The 21,181-nt window shown below is 41.3% G+C and overlaps 1 protein-coding gene across 2 annotated transcripts in view; it reads right to left on the reverse strand.

The window, feature by feature from the left end:
- The window catches only part of ARHGEF4 (Rho guanine nucleotide exchange factor 4), a 120,346-nt gene that overhangs the window by 85,182 nt on the left and 13,983 nt on the right, over window positions 1-21,181 (reverse strand). Inside the window, exon 1 of one of the 2 annotated variants that reach the window (XM_054166357.1) lies at window positions 13,497-13,816. The exons of the other annotated variant lie outside the window; for it this stretch is intronic. Within the exon in view, the coding sequence (XP_054022332.1) occupies window positions 13,497-13,683 (187 nt within the window). The 5' untranslated portion in view covers window positions 13,684-13,816. Of the gene's footprint in view, window positions 1-13,496; window positions 13,817-21,181 lie in introns of those variants that run through there. 2 annotated transcript variants of the gene reach the window in all.

Genomic DNA, 21,181 nt, shown 5'->3' on the forward strand with positions numbered 1-21,181 from the left:
ACAGGAATACGAGAAATATGGGCAGAACTGAATTCCTGGGAAATCAATCTATCTTCTACTATCACTAATAAATCTCTAATAATCCATCTATAAATGGATGCTTCATTTTATAAGTGACTTACAGCCTTTATCTGACATCAAAAAGTAGCACTGGTACAAATGCAGCTCAGTCCTCCTCAGGAACTTCTGTATTTATGGACTCATCAAGTGTGAAATGGATACCAACCACTCCTTGAATTCCTTTCTGCATGAGCAATGTCAGAGGTTAAATGCCTCTGCCTGTGAGTCTGTAGGAGGGGAGATAACCAGTTACTCCATTCAGACAATGAGCATGTCCACTCTTAACCTGAGACACAGATATTCACCAGAAAGGTCCACCGATGGAGAGATATTCCAATCTTTGTCACAAAATCCATGCTGTATTACACAAATCTTATGATTGTCTTGTTTTTTTTTCCTTACTTTATTAACTCTTGCATTCACCAACTGTCACAAAATAGAGGGAAGATTATTTCAAGTAAAAAATTAGCATCAACTGCAAATAATCTGACTGACTATGAAGTCCACATACTACAAAATCCTTCACTGGATGCAGACCAAAAGTAAGCTACAGGCATAACCTAATTAATATTGCAGAATACTTTTCTCTTTAGCACTAAGTGCACTACTTGCAACTTTTCTTCTGCATGTTTGCCTCTTTTTCTTTTCGTTTGATATTCCAATTAAGATCTTCCTCTACCCCTAACCAATTAACTCACGCCTCTTTGCATTACAATAACAGTGAGAAGTTGCCCACTGTAAACCATTGGTATTTCATGTTGATGTCACAGAAAGTCTTCACTTCCGTGCACTGAAATGCAACCAATTAATTTTTCCAATCCTTCATGCTTATTCACAGAGCAAGTCACCGATTTCAAAAGCTGAAGGCCAGCAATAGGAAATCCATGCATCAAGCAAAATAGATTTTACATCATGTGGCTTTAAGTCTATAAAAAGGTAAAGCCATTAAAATTTAATTCAAAGTGCATTGTCAAACACTAGAGTGAATAGGTTTATGCAAAGTATTACTGCATGGAGAGGAAAGGTAATACAAATATTAGAGACACTCCCAGCTTATGTCACCTGTATCACAACTGCTACTTATCTACAACTGTGTTCAGCTGCTGAAGGCAGAAAATTAATTTAATCAGTCATAAGAAGAGCTAATTACAAAATCGCCCTCTGGAGTATGAGAATCTCAGAATGCAAGTGAGACACCTGATGTGAAAATCACTGTTTTAGGTAATTTTAAGAGTTGACTAGAGCAAGATTCAGTGAGTCAGAGCTGACTTCTCAGGCAAATTACCTTTTAATTTTCCATGTCACTTTATATTATGCAGCTGTTTTGGAAACTTTCTCTTTCCTTAAGATAGCATCTTCTTCCCTGCATACTGTTCTTTCTTGCAGGAGGTGGTTTCAGTTCATGACCATACAAGCAGAATAAGAGCCGTTGGAAAGCCTGTATTTTAATTCCAAGACACTTCTAAGGTTTCCCTTTGGAAAGGCAAAAGCTAACCACAACCACATCCTGCAGACCAAAGCCATCCAAGACTCTCATCAGATCTACCCAGGAGACCAATATAAATGTGCTATCACAAATCAAGAGAACTCTCTTCCTAGGAAGGAGGAGAAGAAATTAAAATGTGCTTCATTTAATAAGTGGTATTCAGTAACAGATAGATAATGGTATCTAATATTAACTATTGACCACCTTTTATTTCACTTGTCATGACAATTAAAAGCCAAGTTTACAGAATATTTTTCAGTATTTGGCTTTATTAAACAGTAATTTCTATGCTCCTGATGTTGATGTTTCTTTTTGGATGACCAGCAACAATATGAGCTTTGTAACCCTAATCTGCCAGTATGTACAGGGTGACCAGTTTATGCTAGGGCCACAGAATCCTGAAGGAAGCAAAAGCTTTCTCGGGCAGAACAGCTGGCACAGATAAGCAGCTAAAAAATTAAGATGATGTTCTTAATCTTGCAAATTTTACACAAACTGAAAATCCCTACAATCTGGTTCCTTTCATACAAACACAAAAAAGCTCAGGAAACAGAGTATTGCATCAAAGCCATAAGCAAACAATAAAGCTGATGGGTTTGGTTTTGTTTTATTTTGTGTATATATATATATATATAAAATATATTATGTAAAATTTGATCCTAATATGGATCACTCACATGTAGTAGAATCTAGAAAGCTGATTAACAAATAAACATATTAAAATATTAAATCCATTACAGCACTTAAAAGTGGTTGGGAGCATGGGAGGGGTGGGTTCCACGTAAGTCCTCCCCTACCTTCTTACAGGGGTATCTGGAGTACATAGGACAGCTGTCATGCAGAGACAGGAGCTACCTTTACTTGCATTGTCAGATCTTCGGGGGGCATCATGATAAGTGAAGGTTTTTGACATGGAACCAGCAAATGCCATCTTTCTGCAGCCTGACTGGTGATTTTTGGATCATGATGGAAACACAACCAGGCTGCATTAGAAACAGCATGGCTGTTACTAAGCATGTACTGGCCTCTACTTGAAAGCTTAACAGAGAAAAAAAAATAAAAAGGGAGGTGTGGGGGGGGGCTGATTAAAAGCATTGAAATATGCCCCCACCATGTTCAAGATGCACAGGAAGGGAGAAGAACTCCTCCCACAGATCCAGGCACTAGGGGAAAGAACCCTGCAGGGCTCAGTTCTGAGGAACAGGATGCAGCTTCCTTCACTTCTTCTGAAGTTTCTTATGTTCTGACTCCTCTTGGCACAAAGCTGAGAAGCTTTCTGTGGCAACAGTCTGTGAAAATACTCTTACATTAGGCAAATAGATCCAACATTCATACTTCTATTCCTTCCCCTGTCTTGGCAGGGGCAAAAAAAGCATGAAATCTAGGCATGAAATCTGCCAATATCACTAACTTCTACCCTCTAGGGTCACTTCCATTAACTCTTCAAATATTACCCTTTTACATGTGTTCAGGAGGAAATATCCAGCTTCAGTCACTAATGCTTCCAGCTACAATGTTTAAATGCAGAGAACAAAGGATGAAAAGTGTTTTTTCCTATAATTTTCAAAATGGTGCATTTTGTCTTTTTAGGAACATGCAAGATCTTGTGCAAACTAGAAGTACATGGTAAAAAGCACCAAGCAGAGACATTACTGCTCAGTGATGCTGCTTATCAGTTGGAGGCAGCTATTGTAACTGGGATTCTATCTTCTGTGATGTTCAGTAAAGCTCTGTATTGAAGTCCAAATGTTGAGAATTGTTGTACACAATTCTTTCAATATTGCCTTCAAAACAATTAATCCAACAGCTGTATGCCTTGCAACTGGAGCTAAGCAGCTGATGAACAAATATCACAAATGTCTGAATGCTGAGAGTAGGCCTCTTCCTTTCCCATCCACCGTCCCTCTGAATCTTCTGTACAGAACAAAGCTGCTCTGCTATGGATGTGTCAATACAACCATTTCCATGACAACAGCCTAGGATGTGCCAAATATAGACATTTGACTTCAACAAACAGAGAAGGAAGAGATATACAACTAGAGAGCGTTCCACTGCACCGCATTTAAATCCAGTTCCTTCCTTAAGGCCATGAGCTCTCTGAGAGGAATTAATGGTGGCTCTTTGAGATACTAGTGTTCCCAGTTGTTGATCATGATATTTCTGCCACCCATTCTCTTTTGCTGCAGAAGGAAGAAAACCAGCTTCCTAACCTGACACTGAGTTCTGCTGTACAAACAGCTGAGCATTAACTGCTGATAAAAGAAGGTTTGGTTTCCCACCTTCATTTCATTAGCTCTACTTTGAAGGTAGAAGACTCTGGTAGAGGTAAAGAATAAAAACTTTAGTCACATCAGAAGAACTTGACAGTGGTTTCCTTCTCACAGCTAGCCAAGTGAGGTTCACACAGCAGTAAGGCCTCCTGCAGAGTACAGCAAAAAGCATCACCCATTAAAAAAAAAAAAAAAAAATCATTACAGTGCAGGACCTGACCTGAGATCCTTCTTGCCAGCTGCTGCCTTAGCACAATAAGCTGCAGGTTATAAGGCAAAACATAAGCATCTTGGTCTTCTTGCTGTTCATCAGTCTGCCAAGTAGTAACTATCATTCCAGCATAACTAGAGCTACAGATGTGAATTGCCTGGGCTTTTAACACCAATCCATTTAAAATAGTTAACAGGGACATACAGCTACTATTAAACTCTGAAAACCCACTAAGTCACTCCCAGCTACCAGGCTTTAGGACCCTGGATCAGTGTGATGCAGGGAGCCGAAACATTCCAACCTGCCCCAGTCTGAGCTCTTTTGACAGCTCCTGCAGCAGAGGTACTTGAAGCAATGTTTTTGGTCTATGTCCCAGCTCTGTTTTCCTTTTGATTATCTTACAGACAGTGCTTAGCAACCCACATAAGCTTGTCCCTTGTATTTAGGCTTTGTAGGAGAGGAAAACAGAGCAGGAATGAAGGTAATGTGCCTGCCTGCCACAGAGAGCATACAGTGAGTAGTTGCCAAAACCTCTGTCCCCAGCATTCCTCTCTACTTTCAGAGTCTCTCTGGAGCATCTCTCAAAGTCTTGCTACCTTAGATAGCAAGAAGCTGACAAGAAGCAAGAAGGCTGGACAATCCATCCAGGAGAAAACTCTGTTTCAATGGTAAAGCTTTAAACTGTATAACAACTGCTTGATCAACACCCTTTGTGCACTACAGACTGGGTGACAATGGAAGAGATTCACAATTGAGGGATGCTGTGTTAAACTGAGCTGCCCTTGGAATTTACTTGCAGGTGTTCATTCAGACAAGCACACTGGCTTCTCACATCAGTTTCTGGGAATTAATAGTTTCAGCACAGCAGCTGCAGAATTGTAACCTGTTGTGTCCAATATGTTGTGTCCCTTCTATGCCACAACTTGTTACTTTAAGTGGCTGAATGAGTCTCAGTGTATATTGTACAGAAATCACAGACAAGGCTTGATCAAAGAGCAGAGAGCATCAGTGCTTTCTAGAGATATTTCAGACAAGGCTTCACCTTTGCATAAACTATTTGTGCAATCTGATCCCTTTTCTATGCACACCAAAGTCTGGCCTCATATATGCCTTGTAATATCTGACAGTGCTCTCAGGAAAACAAAACCAGCACCAAACAGATGTTACATCTCCCACTTTCCACTGGCATGCTTAACAAGCACAGAAATGTGCACGCACACACACAAAAAAACCCCCAATCCTCACAAACAAGCAAACAAAATATCTCATACCATGCACTCAGAGCCTTGAAGAATCAAACACTATTTCAGAGTTTTATTCATCAAACTCTCTCTGTACCAACAAGCTGCCAAGGTCTGCTGCAAGTAAACCACTCCAATCTGTCTTGTCTTCACAAAGCTTCCTCTCCAACTATGTGCTCACAAATCGATAGAGAACAACTTGGGAGGCCTGCAGTGATCTGACAAGCAGTAAACTCTGTCCCTCAGTACCAAGGCAGGAAAGACTTCTTCACATTTTCAGACAATGTTTGACTGACCCCCTGTTTTGCCAAATAGAGCATTTGACAGATAAAGCTTCATAATTCACCTGTCTGGATGTGTTCCTGAGTGGTTTACTTTTAGTGATCCTGCTTTAGCAGGGGTTTGAACTAGATAATCCTCAGTGGTCTTTTCTAGTCCCTACCATACTGCGATTGTGTGACACCAGTTGCTCTGCTACTCATAGGGAGAAGGATGATCATTAAGATGGCTAGGACTCAAAAAAACACAGCATACTAAACTGAGCCAGGACTCAGGTGAGAGCCAATGCAAATAAGACTGCAAGGAAAATACAGATGTACTGGAGTGTGTCCAGTAAAAGGCTAGACATGATCAAGGCATTGGAGCATCTGATGTCCATGGAGAAGCTGAGGAAGTTGGGATTGTTCAGCCTGGGTGACAGAAGGCTCAGGGGGGTTTTCTCAATGAGTATACATATCTGAGGGGAGGGGATGCAGAGCCAGACTCTTCTCAGTGGTGGCCAAAAAAGGGACAAGAAGAAACAGATTCAAACTGAAATACAGTAAATTCTATTCAAACATAAAATGTCTTTCACTGTAAAGGTGGTTACAGCCTGGAACAGATTGTCCAGAAAGGAATTTCCATTCCTGGAGATATTTGAAACTCAGTGGGCCATTCATTCTAGGTGATCCTGTTTTGAGCAGGGAGATGTGTCTAGACAGTCTCTGCAGGTGTCTGAACCATTCTGAGTTTCAGAGTGGGAGGAAGACCTGCTTTAGAAGCCCTGATGTGAAACTAGAATTTTTTACAGTAGATGAAGTTTTCAGAAACAGCCCACTGCAAAGGATGTTTCAGTTCTCCAGGACTCAAGAAATAAGAGAATGATTGAAGAAAATCACTATCAAGTATGGATGCAAATTCACATCAATGGATGCCCTAATAGAAGTGTAAAGCACAAGAATGGGTTGCCAGTTATTTGACAAGTGGACAGAATTCTTTTCCTCTTCCTTGTATTTCCACTATATTCCATTAAAATAAAAAAATAAAATAATCCACAAACCCACAACCCTCTCCCCAGAAGTCCTTATCTTTTATTTTTATTGCAACTGGAAAAATCTTAGTAATCAAGATACTTTTCTAAAAAAGGAAAGACAGTGCCTAAAAGTAAGGGGACTGAAGCCTGGCATTCTGCCATCTTCATTCCCCAAAAAATCCCTTGTATTTGTCTAGTCTTTCAGGAACCAACCCAGCAGTTCTCACAGTCATCTACATTTATAATTCGAAAGCCATTAAGAACAATTTAGAGGACTCAAAACTGTAACTGGTCTGCTCTAGATAACTCCTCTGATCTGGAGAACTTAGCTTTCTAAAGAAAAACTATATACTTCCAAGGCTAAGATAAAGAAATATCACAGCTTTTCAAGGCTGTGATTTGATCCTTAATCAGAATTATTTAAAAACCCAATTAGAAATAGCCGCCCAAAAAATTATTTTGCTCTCCCTAAAGAGAGCTGACAGATCCACTCAACAAGTTTCAGTACAGATGGTTTCTGCATATTTTTAATTTATTCAGGCTTTCAAGGTTGATAAAAATGGTACATTTCGAATTGATCCAAATCCACTGTTTTCAGGGTATTAGTAACACTGTATTTTCATAATAAACTCTCTTAAAAGGTTTATTGTAAAAGCTTCTTTCAGGCATGCAGGGTAGGGTTTTGCCTTGAGCAGGATGTACCATCAGTGACCTCAAACTGACAGGCAGCTCTGCTCAGTGCACTCCTACCAGAGCACCAGACAAGTCAGTAGGAGCTGAGCCAGCTGAGAAACTGCTCAATGCTTCAGAAAAAAACCACACTAGAATTCATGCTATTCTTTTCCAGGTCACTCTGCATCATCAGAAACTGAGACACTTTGAATACATCCATACAACAAAACCTGCACAAGAACCACATGAGCAGTTTTACCTGCTGTAGGACTACAGAATAACTGAGGCTTGGAGCTTTGTGCCTCACTCCTGTCTTCAGCACCTTTCTGTAATTTTCCATTTGCAGACACTTCACAACTGATACAGAGGTTAAGTCTGAGCACTGCAGACATGCATTTTTCAGGTGAACTCTGAAATGGCCACACCAATGAACAAGTTTGCTGACTTGTGTGCTTCTTTTAAGTCTTACAGGTACAGTGTAGCCACACCATCGAGCAGAACAGAATATAAGTCACATGAGAGACAGCAACAGAAGTCACACTGCAGAGGAAACTCCAGCAGCCGTTAGAGTGCTCCTCATCATCAGATGACACTGATTCTTACTCCATGCTGCTCCTTACTGCTACAGCTGAACCTTTAGTTTCCAAACTGCTCTTTTTCCTTTTTCTTTCTTTTTTTTTTTATTCAGTAATTATGTAGACAGCTTTTCCTCCTCCAAACTTGTATACACCTTAATTTTTTTTTAGAACCACTAAGAATAACCTGAATGGCAACTCTAAGAACAGGGAGTCATGTCCAATTAATGCATAAACTCTGTTTGTATCATTTTCTCATTAAACATAAATAAGTTTATGAACTGCAGCATCTAAATGCCAAGGGTGTCTTTCTGCATGTACATTTGAGTGGAGATCTTGGTTCATACTTACTTTGATTAGAAAGGACTAAGAATAACAACAAAGTTCTATACCTGTTTAGGCAAACATACCCTGAGGTATATTTGTAGTGACAGCTGCCAAGGCTCGCATGTTCACACAATGTAATCCAAGACAGTTAACCGGGTACAAACTATCAACATCTTGATTTCATGTGCAGACACACCACTTTTAACAGCAACTTTGTTTGAATGACACAGCCACTGAAAGTATTTAGTACTCAGGAAGATAGCTCACTTTCAGACTTTGGGCTTGCTCAGAACAGTATATTGTGCAGCCTAGTGTACCCAGCTTGTTCCTAGCACTTCTAAGCAAATTACTGAACTAGTTAGTTGTTTTAAGAAACCTCAGACTATGAAGGATTTTGAGATAAGACAAGATTCTAATTAAATTAGAAACCACCACAGATAATTACTGGCACTCAGAAGCAGGCTATAGTTCTCTAATCCTTCAAAGATACTCTTCATGATTCAGATGAATTGGAGAACAAGACCTTAATAGGGAATAAGTTTAGTTACAGCCAAGTTCTGTAAATGAAAGGATACATCCCCATGGCAAATAAAAGGCATGATTTTTACCTATGTTGTTTAATCTAACCAACTGCTAAGCAGCAAGCATAAAACTTCATCATGTAGGCAACAATTATACACATCCTTCATGACCATCGGGCATATACACAATTTGCCAGCATATGTTGCAGTCTGCTCTTTTCACTGCTGTTCTGTACCTACATGAAGTAGCTCCAGATAACACAAATGAACAGGCATATTCTTAAGTTACTCCAAGCCTTTGCATGCATACCCATAGTTGAAGAAAGGAAGGGCCGGGTAGGCTTCATGGTACCATCTCACTCTTCTTTCCATTTACTCTTTGACCATGAAATTTTCCTGCTGCAAGAGCTGTGATACTGGTAGCTCAAACCTATTTTGCTTCCATCTAGAAAAATAACAGCAACTGGTGTATGGCTATGTCCAAAGAATCATTAAAGGCCACTCTAAATGTAACTGAATCTTTGAGGAAATACAGCCTTAAAAGATACCACGTTCCTCCAAGAAACAGTAATCACAACTCAAATGTTCTTCAAATGTGTTGTTTTCAAAGCAGAACAGAATGCTGTACCCAGATAGGGCGTACACCCGTGAAGTGTCACAGCCAGTGTTCCCAAAGATTTACCATTATTCCTCTGCAAACACAAGCTTACATACATTTACCATTTACTGAGGCTGCATTCACTAGAATGAATTCAACCACTATTAACATAGATGTCCTCAATATTTGAGTACGATGCCAAGTCACAATTTAGTAACACTCAAAATATAATTGGGAGGATGTATATTGGAATAAGAACTCTTTACTTAAGCTTTAGGGCACCTCATTAGTTCAGCTAAGAGATGTTAATCATGTAATTCCTCCTCAAAAGTTCAAAATCTCCCTTAGGTTTATCTAACTGGATCATTCACGATTACAAATAAATCCACACAGAGGGAAAAATCAGAGTTAATTTAGCATGGATTGTTGCATCTTTTCAATTCATTGATTAATTGTTCAGAAGATGAGTGGAAGTTGTTCTAGCGGGTGATGCAGGAAATACAGGAAAACACACAGGACATGCTCCAATGCAATCAATGAATGCAGCTGAAGCATCCTAGCTCACCATTTGTCAAGAGTGAAACATAACATCAACATGCTGTGGTGTATGCTTTGAGGCACCAACTTTTTTTCCTATCCCATTCTCCTTTGGAAGCATTCTGAAACACTTTGAACCTTAAATCAATCTCCTGTTGTGTGACCTCTAACTCCTCCTGACTATGTGACCCTAGAGAAAGAAGGTCAGTGGGATTATGCATAGCAGTCCATGACACAGCTGCAGACACCAGTACCAAAAAGGCAAGTCTAGGGGAAGAAAAAGGAAAAAGAAAGAGCTCAAAAGAAAATATCGTGCCAAATAAGAAAGATGTAAAGCATTTGCCACAACTCCATTACTGGATTCCCCATCAACCACAATAATGAAGTGAATGAATTGGAGGGGGGGGGGGGGGTAACACCACTTATTTTTCTTTTTTAGCTCTGAATAAAACAAACAAACAAACAAAAACCAACAACAAACACTCCCCACCCATACTCTGTGTTTTCCTGTTTGTTTAAAGGCCATGTTCCCAAAGCAAGTAGATGAGCATATCTGATTATTTGGAGTCACAAAACTGTGCAGAGGTGCACTGAAGTGTAGTCCACATAATTCAGCTGCTACATATGCACAAACACACAGTGGATCTCTTTGGGAAACTATGGCAACCACTACTCCACAAAGCTGTGATTCCCTTTTCCCTTATCTTTGCTCGCTCATCCTTCCCAACTTGGCTAAGTAAAAGAATAAATGGAACTATTAAGGAGGTCAAGATTGGACTTGCAACAAAGGAGCTGAAAAAGCGAAGAGACCTACTCACAGTCTTGAACCTGCAAACATCCAAGGAAATAAACTTTTCAGTCGAGCTGTACAATAATGATGAAAGGGATATAGGCAGTATGAGCCTGGATTACACAGTCTTGCCTGGAAATCTGGAGTTGATGTATCCATAATGCCACTGGATCACTCGCTGGAGCACCATCACAACTGACCTTTAATTTGGATGCCTCATTTCTTTTTGTGCAGATGCGATATTTAAAGCCTGATCTTTGGAACTACTGAGCAAACCCAGCTCCCAGTCATTTTCTCACTGGAGTACTGCACCAGCCAAACATTTGGAAACTGCTCATATATAAAAATAGTGAGGCTACTATCCAAGTATCAAACTATATGTACCTCTTTTTCTATCCTAAATCAAACTTTGAAAGCCTCTCTGGCTCTCTGGGAGGGTTATTGATGCTTGTGAAGTCCTCTGGCATCCTCAGATGGAGAGCCTAGAGGAAGTGCAAAGCATTCCCTCTTTTCATGTCTATATTTAGCCTCAGGGAGAAGGATCTTCTCACTTAATGTATAATGTATATTGACATTTAGACCAAAAATGCTATGGACTGATATTAGAAACCAGTAAAATTTTTTTCATTTCATGTAAGTCTGAACTAGGTTTTTCCAACCCTTGTTAATGTACCATCAGGTAGCTCATAGTATTTCCACACTGTACTTTTTCTCCCCAACTTCTTAGTGTGACACATGCCAAAATGCTGGAAACGCTGTGCTCCTCCAAGGTGAGGACACTGACATGCATTCTAGTTACCACTACTCTCGTGCACTGACAATTGCTATTGCTCCTACTGGTTTGTTAGGTTTAAGCACCTTACTAACTTTTACCACTCCAAAAATATTATTTAGCACACACTTTAAAGAAATTCTGCCTCACTCCTCAGGAATTGAATTGAGGATCAGTTCTCCCACTACAGCTGCCTTAATTTAATCAACAAAACAAAAAATACTGATAGAGCAGAACCAAAACAAAACTAATTATTCTGGGAGATGCATTGCTCTCAAGGTTTAATTCTAATTCTGACCTGAATTTGATTCACAGGCAAAACTGCTCAGATATGTTTTGTACATAAGAAGATACCAACCACAGTATTTTGAGGCAGCAAGGAGCCTGAAGTGATCTATTTTTATTAGTTTATTGCTGTACCAATACTGTAATTATGAAGTTTAACTTGGTTTCTCCCATCCTCAGACTGTCTCCACACCATTTTCTTTTCTATTCACTCCTATCTTTGTGTTTCCTGCTAAATGCATGCAACATCCACAAAATGACACTGTGCCTTACAGCCTTTGGAAGAATATTGTGGAAATTAAAGAGCACTTAGAAATAGACTTCGCTTGAAAGTTTTCAAGCTTACTTCTTTCATGTTACTGTACATCATTTGTTCAACTGCCTTGATTAAGGTCAAGAATCCATCCATGGAGTACAGCTGACAGCAAATCCTCTAAGACAGAGGAAACCAAACTACCACTACTGCCCTGTGTGCAAATGAGTAGTGGTTTGAAAGAGATCCTGTGCCAGGGTTACTTTATGCCAGTGTCAGAGCTATGCTAGGGATTGTCTAATTCTACTGAATTACAAAGTGAGCCAGCAGATGCTACCAAGATGCAGAACTGCATCCCCTTGAATTTGCAGCCCAGATCTTTCCCCAGTACAGAGCACCAATGGCCTGGTCTCACCCTCACCCTTTTTTCCTGTCCCTGGACTCTGAAGACACACTGTAGGTGTATATTGTTTCTTGGCCACCTAAGAATTCTTGTGTGGGGGTTGGAAAGCTGTATAGGCTGGCCACTCTGCTATAGCCCTTCACAGTATGATAGTGCAGTTGCTCTCACTTCAGCAGAGGACTTCAGAGCAGCGATGGAAGCAGACCCAAATCTACACTAGCAGATGGAATTACAAGACTTTTCAATAATTAAAAGTATATGTGACTAAAGCAGATTACCAGAACTACACCTAAAATTCTCATCAAGCCCTGCTTGTAGTTGGTAGCACTGACTATTTTTACTAAGGAAATGGCAGCCACTGGTGGACTTGAAGGCACTTGTCTGAATTTATCTAAGAGAGGAACTAATTTGCTGTAGCTCTACTGAAAATCTCTCTAAATAGCAACAGACAAGAAACAAACAGAACAGCTCAGCAATAGCTGGCCATGAAAGCAATTGCCTGGCTCCTTTGCTATTACCAGTTAGGAAAAAGAAAGCTTCTTTCCCATGCTTGCAGTTCAAACATCCAAATACTACACAGGCACATGAATGATTAAAAACTAGAATGCCAGATCCAGGCAGACTGAGCCAGAACAGATCCAGACTATATGAACATGCGCCCAGAATCTCTTGTTTAAATAGGAATTAAATGAAGGATGGGAAAACAGAAACCTAACTTGAGCAGCTGGGTCAGAGAACTGCCTTCAGTACACAGCAGTGCAAAATTGCCTAGCCCTCATCTGCTGCACAGCACTTGGACATATTCTAAGGGCAGCAATACTATACACTGGAATTTACACACAAAAATGTCATCTTTAATATTGGGCTCTGTATAACTAAGCTGAAATAAGAAATGCTGTTCCAAAAGGAAAGGACAGCTTTAATCAGGTGGAAGCCTAAGCACTGCTTCTAAAGCCATTAAGAACCTATTTCTTGCCTTCTGACTTCTAGGGTCTAAGTCATTTTGGTTTAGCTGCAGATCTGCAGGGTGTACAACCAGCAAACACAGAATGTTTTAGTTATTTCTCAGGAATAAGAGACTGCATTTCCTAATTATAGACTTTTTCTAGGTTTGATTTGGTTTTTCAAGGTCAGTGCAATATCAAAGAACAGCTAAAAAAAATAATAATATATTAAAAAAAATAATTTTAAAGCAGCCACTTACCTGGGGCAGAGTGAAGACTCTCCAAGCTCCAGTACCTGGACAGGACACCTCTCATGCCACCACCACCACACACCACCCCACTGCTGTCTGAATCTGAGCCTGGTGAGAGCCCAGAGCTCCCACTGCTACTGCAGTTTTCTCCACTGTGTGCCCCACTGGACTCACTGGGGCACTGCTGGGTCCTCATGCAGGCAGGTAAGAGGGAGAGCCAGGGGCTCTGCTGTGCTGGGGGAGGAAACGGGCAAAATGCTCCGGAGCTGCTTGCAGGGCAGTGGTACCTGGCAGTGCTGTCTGAGGACTGAGCTGGATTCCTACCCTCCTCTCTGCCTGTCTCGATGCATCCTGACATCATAGGGGTCCACTAAGGAGGCTCCCTCTGTAGCAGCTCAAATGCTCTCAGCTGCAGTTTCTAGCAGCTGATTTCTACTAAAGCCGATTTCAAGGCATTAAAAAAGCAAGAGTAGGACAGAGATCATTCCTCCTAATTTAACAGAGCTGTCAGATTAAAAATAAATAAGTGGGAATAGTAGAATTTAATACATTTAAAAATTGTTTAAGTGAGAGAGACCTTGTGTTATCTGCTTCCCCTGAGAACTCAGAAAGGACTTAACATACAAACTAATCATGTTTAGAACTGGCTGAGGCTGCTGCTATTAAAAACTATTTTTGTAAATCCTCAGCAAAATAATTCAAAATTAAATCAAAGCCAGAAAAACACAGATTGAGATCTGAGGAGGTTGCAGCTGGGAACTTTGAAATATCATTCAGCATTTGCTCCCGGATTGTAGACCTACTTGTGTATGATCCTTATAAAGGACCCCAGTCCCCAGGGAAACAGTATCACTACTTTTTAATTGGTTTTATATTCTCATTGTCTAAGATGTGATTCAGTGTGCTCCTATAAAAGCAATTCTGAAAGAATGCATTTCCTGAGAATGCAGAAATGCCTGTACTGTCTGACAACAGCTTTAAGTCATCACAGAAGTTTTATGACAAAGGGAGTTTCCAGACTCTGTTCTGCTTAAACACCTGCCTAACAATGGCAGATTTGTCATGCTATCAAAATAATTTAAGAGCAGCCCCATGTTTTGTGGCTCCAGGTACAGCAGAAAACATTATACAACTTCTTTTGCTAGTTACTAGAATAAGCGTAAGACTAGAACTAGATCCCTTCAGTGAGATGATCCAGGCCAGCTGAAAGTTGGCCAGGTGAGAGGTGTGGACTGAAGCAAACAGGGAGCCCAGCACCACTAGAACAGGAGGGAGGGTAACAGCCATCCATAGCTGGGACACAAAGGAAATACCAAATGGGAAATACCAAACTGCTCCTGCCATTTACAAAGTGAAGGTGTGTCTAAGCACCCAAACTCAAAACTAGGGGCATAATTTCACACAAGAATTGAAAATGCTTGTTTTACTATCTTTGTGTAAGGTAATTCCATCCCAAAGTAATAAAGCCAAATTATTATAGCGTCATCACAGCCTGCCCTGAGAGAGAGAGCCCTTTGCCTCAGTCTGTGCAGTAGCAGGGTTATTTTATTTCAGCAAGACTGCTGTTTTACTGAGTACTTCCTAAAAGAAAAGAAAAAAAACCCCAAACACTTTACCCTCTATCACTGCAAGTTGCTACAAAGCATCCAACGCTGCTGAAACAACTTTAAGTCCTTCAGTATTTCTGTTATTCTTTACAAGAAAAGTCTCTGCAGTGGTAACAAAAATAACATTTCTGCAGTGGCCCCTAACAAAAAAAAATAAATCCTTCAATTATCTTCTGAATGTAGCTATTTAGACCAAAATATCTTTCTCTAATGTCTCTCAATGCAGAAATGGAAATGTGTTCTCGATTTGACTGCAGTACAGCCACTGTTCTGCATTGATCTGTCCCTTCCAGGGCCCCATAGAACTGCCTGCATTAAAGTACAAATGGGAAGAAACACTTCTTGATCATAATAATGGGGGAGAAGGCAAGTAAAGCATTAACACCAAAGATGAACGCAGCTGTTCTGTGTATGTGGAGCACAGAGTGATGAGAAGAGGAAAGAACAGCACAGCAATTCAAATACAAAAGGTGCCAAGGAGAGGCTACAATTCAGTCCAAGCCTGTGGCTTGGACAGCAGCACTCTGTGCTGTGTTAGGAACTGGCTGGAGGGCCGAGCCCAGAGAGTGGTGGTGAATGGTGCCACATCCAGCTGGCAGCCAGTCACTAGTGGTGTCCCCCAGGGATAAGCTGGGCCCAATGCTCTTTAATATCTTTATTGATGATCTGCATGAGGGGACTGAGTCAATCATCAGTAAGTTCGCAGATGACACCAAGCTGGCAACAAGTGTTGATCTGTTAGAGGGTAGGAGAGGTCTGCAGAGGGACCTTGACAGACTGGACAAATGGGCAGAGTCCAAGGGCATGAGATTTAACACATCTAAGTGCCAGGTTCTACACATTGGCTACAACAACCCCATGCAGCGCTACAGGCTGGGGTCAGAGTGGCTGGAGAGCAGCCAAACAGAAAGGGACCTGGGGGTAGTGGTTGACAGTAGGCTGAACATGGGCCAGCAGTGTGCCCAGGTGGCCAAGAAGGCCAGTGGCATCCTGGCCTGTATCAGGAATAGTGTGGCCAGCAGGAGCAGGGAAGTCATTCTGCTCCTGTACTCAGCACTGGTTAGGCCACACCTTGAGTACTGTGTCCAGTTTTGGGCCTCTCAGTTTAGGAAAGATGTTGATTTGCTGGAACGTGTCCAGAGAAGGGCAACAAAGCTGGGGAGGGGTTTGGAGCACAAGCCCTATGAGGAGAGGCTGAGGGAGCTGGGGTTGCTTAGCCTGGAGAAGAGGAAGCTTAGGGGAGACCTTATTGCTGTCTGCAACTACCTGAAGGGAGGTTGTAGCCAGGTGGGGGTTGGTCTCTTCTCCCAGGCAACCAGCACCAGAACAAGAGGACACAGTCTCAAGCTGTACCGGGGGAGGATAAGGCTGGATGTTAGGAAGAAATTCTTCACAGAAAGAGTGATTGCCCATTGGAATGGGCTGCCCAGGGAGGTGGTGGAGTCACCATCACTGGAGGTGTTTAAGAAGAGACTGGATGCGGTGCTTGGTGCCGTGGTTTAGTTGATTAGGTGTGTTGGATGATAGGTTGGACTCAATGATCTCAAAGGTCTTTTCCAACCTGGTTTATTCTGTCCTGTTCTATTCTATTCTATTCTAATCCTAGCCCTGCTCTGTGAAATGCATGCTTGGTACAAGAGAAGAAAGGAAACTCTATGCACCCCTATCTCTCCTTGACCAGACTACTAAACCCAGTATTATTTACTGTAAACTCAGGCTGTGGAAGGCACAATGTTGTATCAGAGTATCAAAAGTGCAACCCAACAGAAATTCACCGATTGCATTGGGTTGGAAGGGACCCTCCAAGGTCATCATGTCCAAACCCCTGCAGCCAGCAGGGACACCTTGAAGTAGATCAGGTTGCCCAGGGCTACATCAAGTCTGATCCTGAATGTCTCCAGTGACAGGGCCTCAACCACATCCCTGGGAAACTTGTTCCAATATTTCACCACTTTCATTGTAAATAAATTCCTCCTTATATCCAGCCTAAATCTACCCTGCTTCAAACCATTGCCCCTCACCCTATTGCTACAAGCCCATCTAAACAGTCCTTCCCCAGCCTTCCAGTAGATCCCCTTCAGATACTGAAATTTAGTCATAAGGTCTCCCTGGAGCCTTCACCTCTCCAGGTTGAGCAGCCCCAATTCTTTCAGCCTGCCTTCACCTGGAGAGGTGTTCCAGCGCTCTGATCATCTTCATGGTCTTGCTCTGGACCCACTTCAGTGGGTCCCTGTCCTTGTGTTGGGGGGCCCAGAGCTGGAGATAGTACTTCAGGAGTTCCATTCAACTACAGATTTTTGTGGTTGTTTTTGTTAAATATACATTTCTTCTGTCATACTAGAGAAAGAAAGCAAGAAGTGAGCTAAAGTTGCTGTAGTAGCAACTTCAACTACAAATGAAGGATTTCACTACACAGCCTAACCAAGGTAGTCAGGTTAGCTTAAGCCTTGGACAGCCTGAGCTGAAGTACCTACCAGATTTTTTAGTCTCTGCTGTGTTCTCCTGTAGTCTCATAGCTTTGACCAGTGCTTGCTGGAATCATTCAGGATTTGCTAGGATCTTTTTTCACTTTTTGCACCATGAGAAGTTTTCATGGGTATGCTAAATCTTTCACCTTGTAACTAATACATACAATCCCTCTAAACTTGCTAAGATGAATTTTCAGGAACTCAGACATCACTTGGACCCAGCTCTTAAGGTTGGGTGAAAAAGTTTGAGTAGGTACATGCTATCAGAGACCTCACAGAGTGCAAACATTTGTAGCTGTGGTTAAACAGAATCAAGATTGACATAGCAAGTTTTATCTCTCTGTGATTCTGAGACAAAAAATACAGCATGCGACATGATTGCTTTTTAGCCACTTAAATTAAATGGTACTTCCACAGATTAATGAGGATGGAATGAACATTTAATGCTATAGCTACAATGATACATTTCTGAGGACATGTATACCACATTTTTTTTCTCTGTCCTTTCAAAAACTAAAATGACAAAAATGGAATAAATGGAATAAATATCTCAGCTTGTTATTTTGCTGAACTACAAGACTGATAAATATTTATAAGACATAATGAAGTCCTGTTATTAAGCTAATACTTTCCCTCTTGAATAGATTTCTCCAGTGGCTGTCAAACATCTTCACATTAACTGTTGCCAAGTGTGAGTTTAACAGCCCATCTATAGCTGGGAAAAGAAGATGAAAGTTGGCCACATGAGGTTGAGTAAACAAACAGTCCTTTTGCCTCTGAGAAATACTTTCCACTACACCAGTGAGGCCAGAGGATAATTCAGTATCACCAAGTGGTCACTGTTTTCCAGACTGTCCATAAAAGATTCATCCTCTGAGAACTTGGCCTGCCTATTTTAGTGCTTATGCAAGACTTCCAAGGTCAGTGTGTTCATCATTAGTCAGAATGAATTCATGCCTCTTTGGTTGGCATAACCAACACCAGTAATGTGGTAGAACTTCAAGGCATCTCTTGTAGATAAATATCCAATAGCAGGATTCTGAAAGACCTTAAGCTGTTTAAATCTGACAAGACATGGGGAAATTTGCCGAAAAGATTCAGTCTGCATTTAAACAATGATTTTTAAAGAACAGGTTTAAACACAGGTACAAACCTGATCTCATAATACGAGTTACCAAGTTTATCTCTCTAAGAGGCTACAACAACCCCTGAAGGTTTACAGTCATGTGTGCCTCCCTGTCCACAAGTTTTACAGATTCTCTGGGAAGCTGCATGGAAGACACACCTGAAAGAAGGTAACAAGGGCAGGTACAAAACCAGAAAATTTGAGAAGCATAGATAGGCGCAAGAGCAGGGTCTTAAGGATCTATGCCTCCAAGTCTTACACAATTGCCTGTGTCTGTCACTATCATCTTGTGATTGTCTCCTGCTGAAAAGTCACTATGGAAAAGTTCAGAGGTGACACCACCTCCCCAGAAAGTTCCATCTGCTCTAGACTTGTGTTAGTAGATCTTAGTTTCAGCCCAGTTATAGCTACACTCTCAGAGCTGCATCCACTGTACATTGAACAGCTTCCCAGGGACATTCTCAGTTTTAGGCAATGTCTTCAGGTTACAAATAAACAGGTATCAGGCTCAGGAGAGAGATGGGAAAGAAGGTAGGTAAGATAGCCTAAAGACAACAAACATACTTGTCTGCTGCTTTAACCCAAAGCCATGTTATCCTACCACCACTCCCTCCACTATGGTTTGGGCCCTTCCCTCTCAGTCATTTCCTGGAGTGATTCTTGTGTCAAATGCTCACTCAGGAGGCTGCCAAAATCTGGAAAAGCATTCCCATATCTACATTAGGAAGTGGCATTTTTCCTGTGCTGGTCCTTCACTTCATCTCAGCCTGTTCGAAACACTGCAGTAAACCAGGCAGTAAGGAACAGGTACATATTGCAAGGTCCAAAGAAAGATGTGGGCATAACCAAAAAGGTTTTTTTTAAAGTGGCAAGACACTTGATATTCAGCAACACTATCTGCCAAAGTGCTCCTGATGTTTGAACGGGACAGTTAACTTTGCAAACTTCAGCAGTGTATGCACGTGCACATGCAAATGTTGATGGGGCTGTTCCACCTCTATACTTCTCTGCAAAAGGCACAAAACCTCCCATCTACACTGAATACAGGATTTGTACCTCCTCAAATGCTCTTTATTTCACAGATGTTAGAGCCATCTACTGGATCCTTACATTTTTATCAAGTGGCTGCTCTGGACAGAAGAGGTGACTGGAAGGTGGTTGGCAAAACTTGGTCAGGGACTAACATCACAAGTATGCCTGGCACTGAGATAGCCAAATAACAGGTTTGAGCCTGCCACACTTATCCCAGCATGACATAGAGGCAGAGAGAACAATGTCTCAGGGCTCTAGTGCAAGTGATTAGTCAGAAGAAGCTAACAAGCACAGTACTGAATATAAGCTCTTCTTCCAGCACCTGTGGTATCGTTCTAGCTGAGATCAGGCAGCCGCACCTAAAAATAGTAAGTTCCTGCCCGGCCAGATAACAGGTAGGTCCATCAGAGATGTCTCATAGCAGCAAGACAACAACCACCTTTTCATACCCGAAGAACCAGAGAAGGCTTCAAAATACCCCATCCCCTATAGTCTCTGCAGCACTGACTGCACAAGGTCACCTGGTACAGACTTTGGGAGTGAGAATTTTTTATGTATTTTTGACATAGAGAGTCACAGAACAACTTCATATTGCACAGTGCTTTCATAACCAGCGTCTTCTGTGACTAAGCCTATGTTAGGATCGTCAAACAAGTAGTTGTATCTTCAGAGTTAGGAAGATAAAAATGATGGACTCATCATTTAATTTTATATATAGTGACCTACAGCTCTGTCAAAAGCAACAGGTATCACAACAAGGCTATGCAAGAACCAAAGAGGACATTCTGCTGCATTACTGCTTCCTGAGGGACATTCCCAATCCTTAAAGTGAACCAACAATTTAAGGAGTATTGTTTCATTAATTTGCAGTTTTCTTGCCATCTGCATCCTACCACAAGGATACCTACACACACTCATCATCCCCAACATGATTCACATGAAGCCCAAATGCCAGCAGCTAAGAGAGATGGCTGTGGCAGAAGAACTGCAGTACTTCCTCTGTTCATCAGTTTTCTGCCCAGCTAGCATGTTTCTGGTCGTGGAAAAGGGTTTGTGTGCGTGTTTGCTTGCTTTTGTTTGCTTGTTTGTTTTTGCTGCGTTTACACAGAAATTCTGAGGGTTCAGGCTTAGGTCACAGTATGAGAATCACTTGTACCTACCTCAGGAATATTGTGCGAATCGCAGAGAAGTCAGGTTTCACAGTCCATTTCTAGGGAGTACATAAATGCCTACAGCTCTGCTAACTGGTCACTCTACTTCCTCTATTTACCTTTCCAAAATTCCTACAAATTTTGTAACGCCCTTAGATCCCATTTGGGAACCACCATGAAATTTGTATCAGCTGCAATTCAAAATTTACTTCTATGAAAATGGTGCTTAGGGATTTCAGCTAATGTCAGAGATACACAGACAACTTGACAATGATGGGTTTCCATCTGGGATTTCCAAGGACTAAAGCTG

Source organism: Dryobates pubescens, chromosome 13 (assembly GCF_014839835.1).
Source record: "Dryobates pubescens isolate bDryPub1 chromosome 13, bDryPub1.pri, whole genome shotgun sequence".
Classification (NCBI taxonomy): domain Eukaryota; kingdom Metazoa; phylum Chordata; class Aves; order Piciformes; family Picidae; genus Dryobates; species Dryobates pubescens.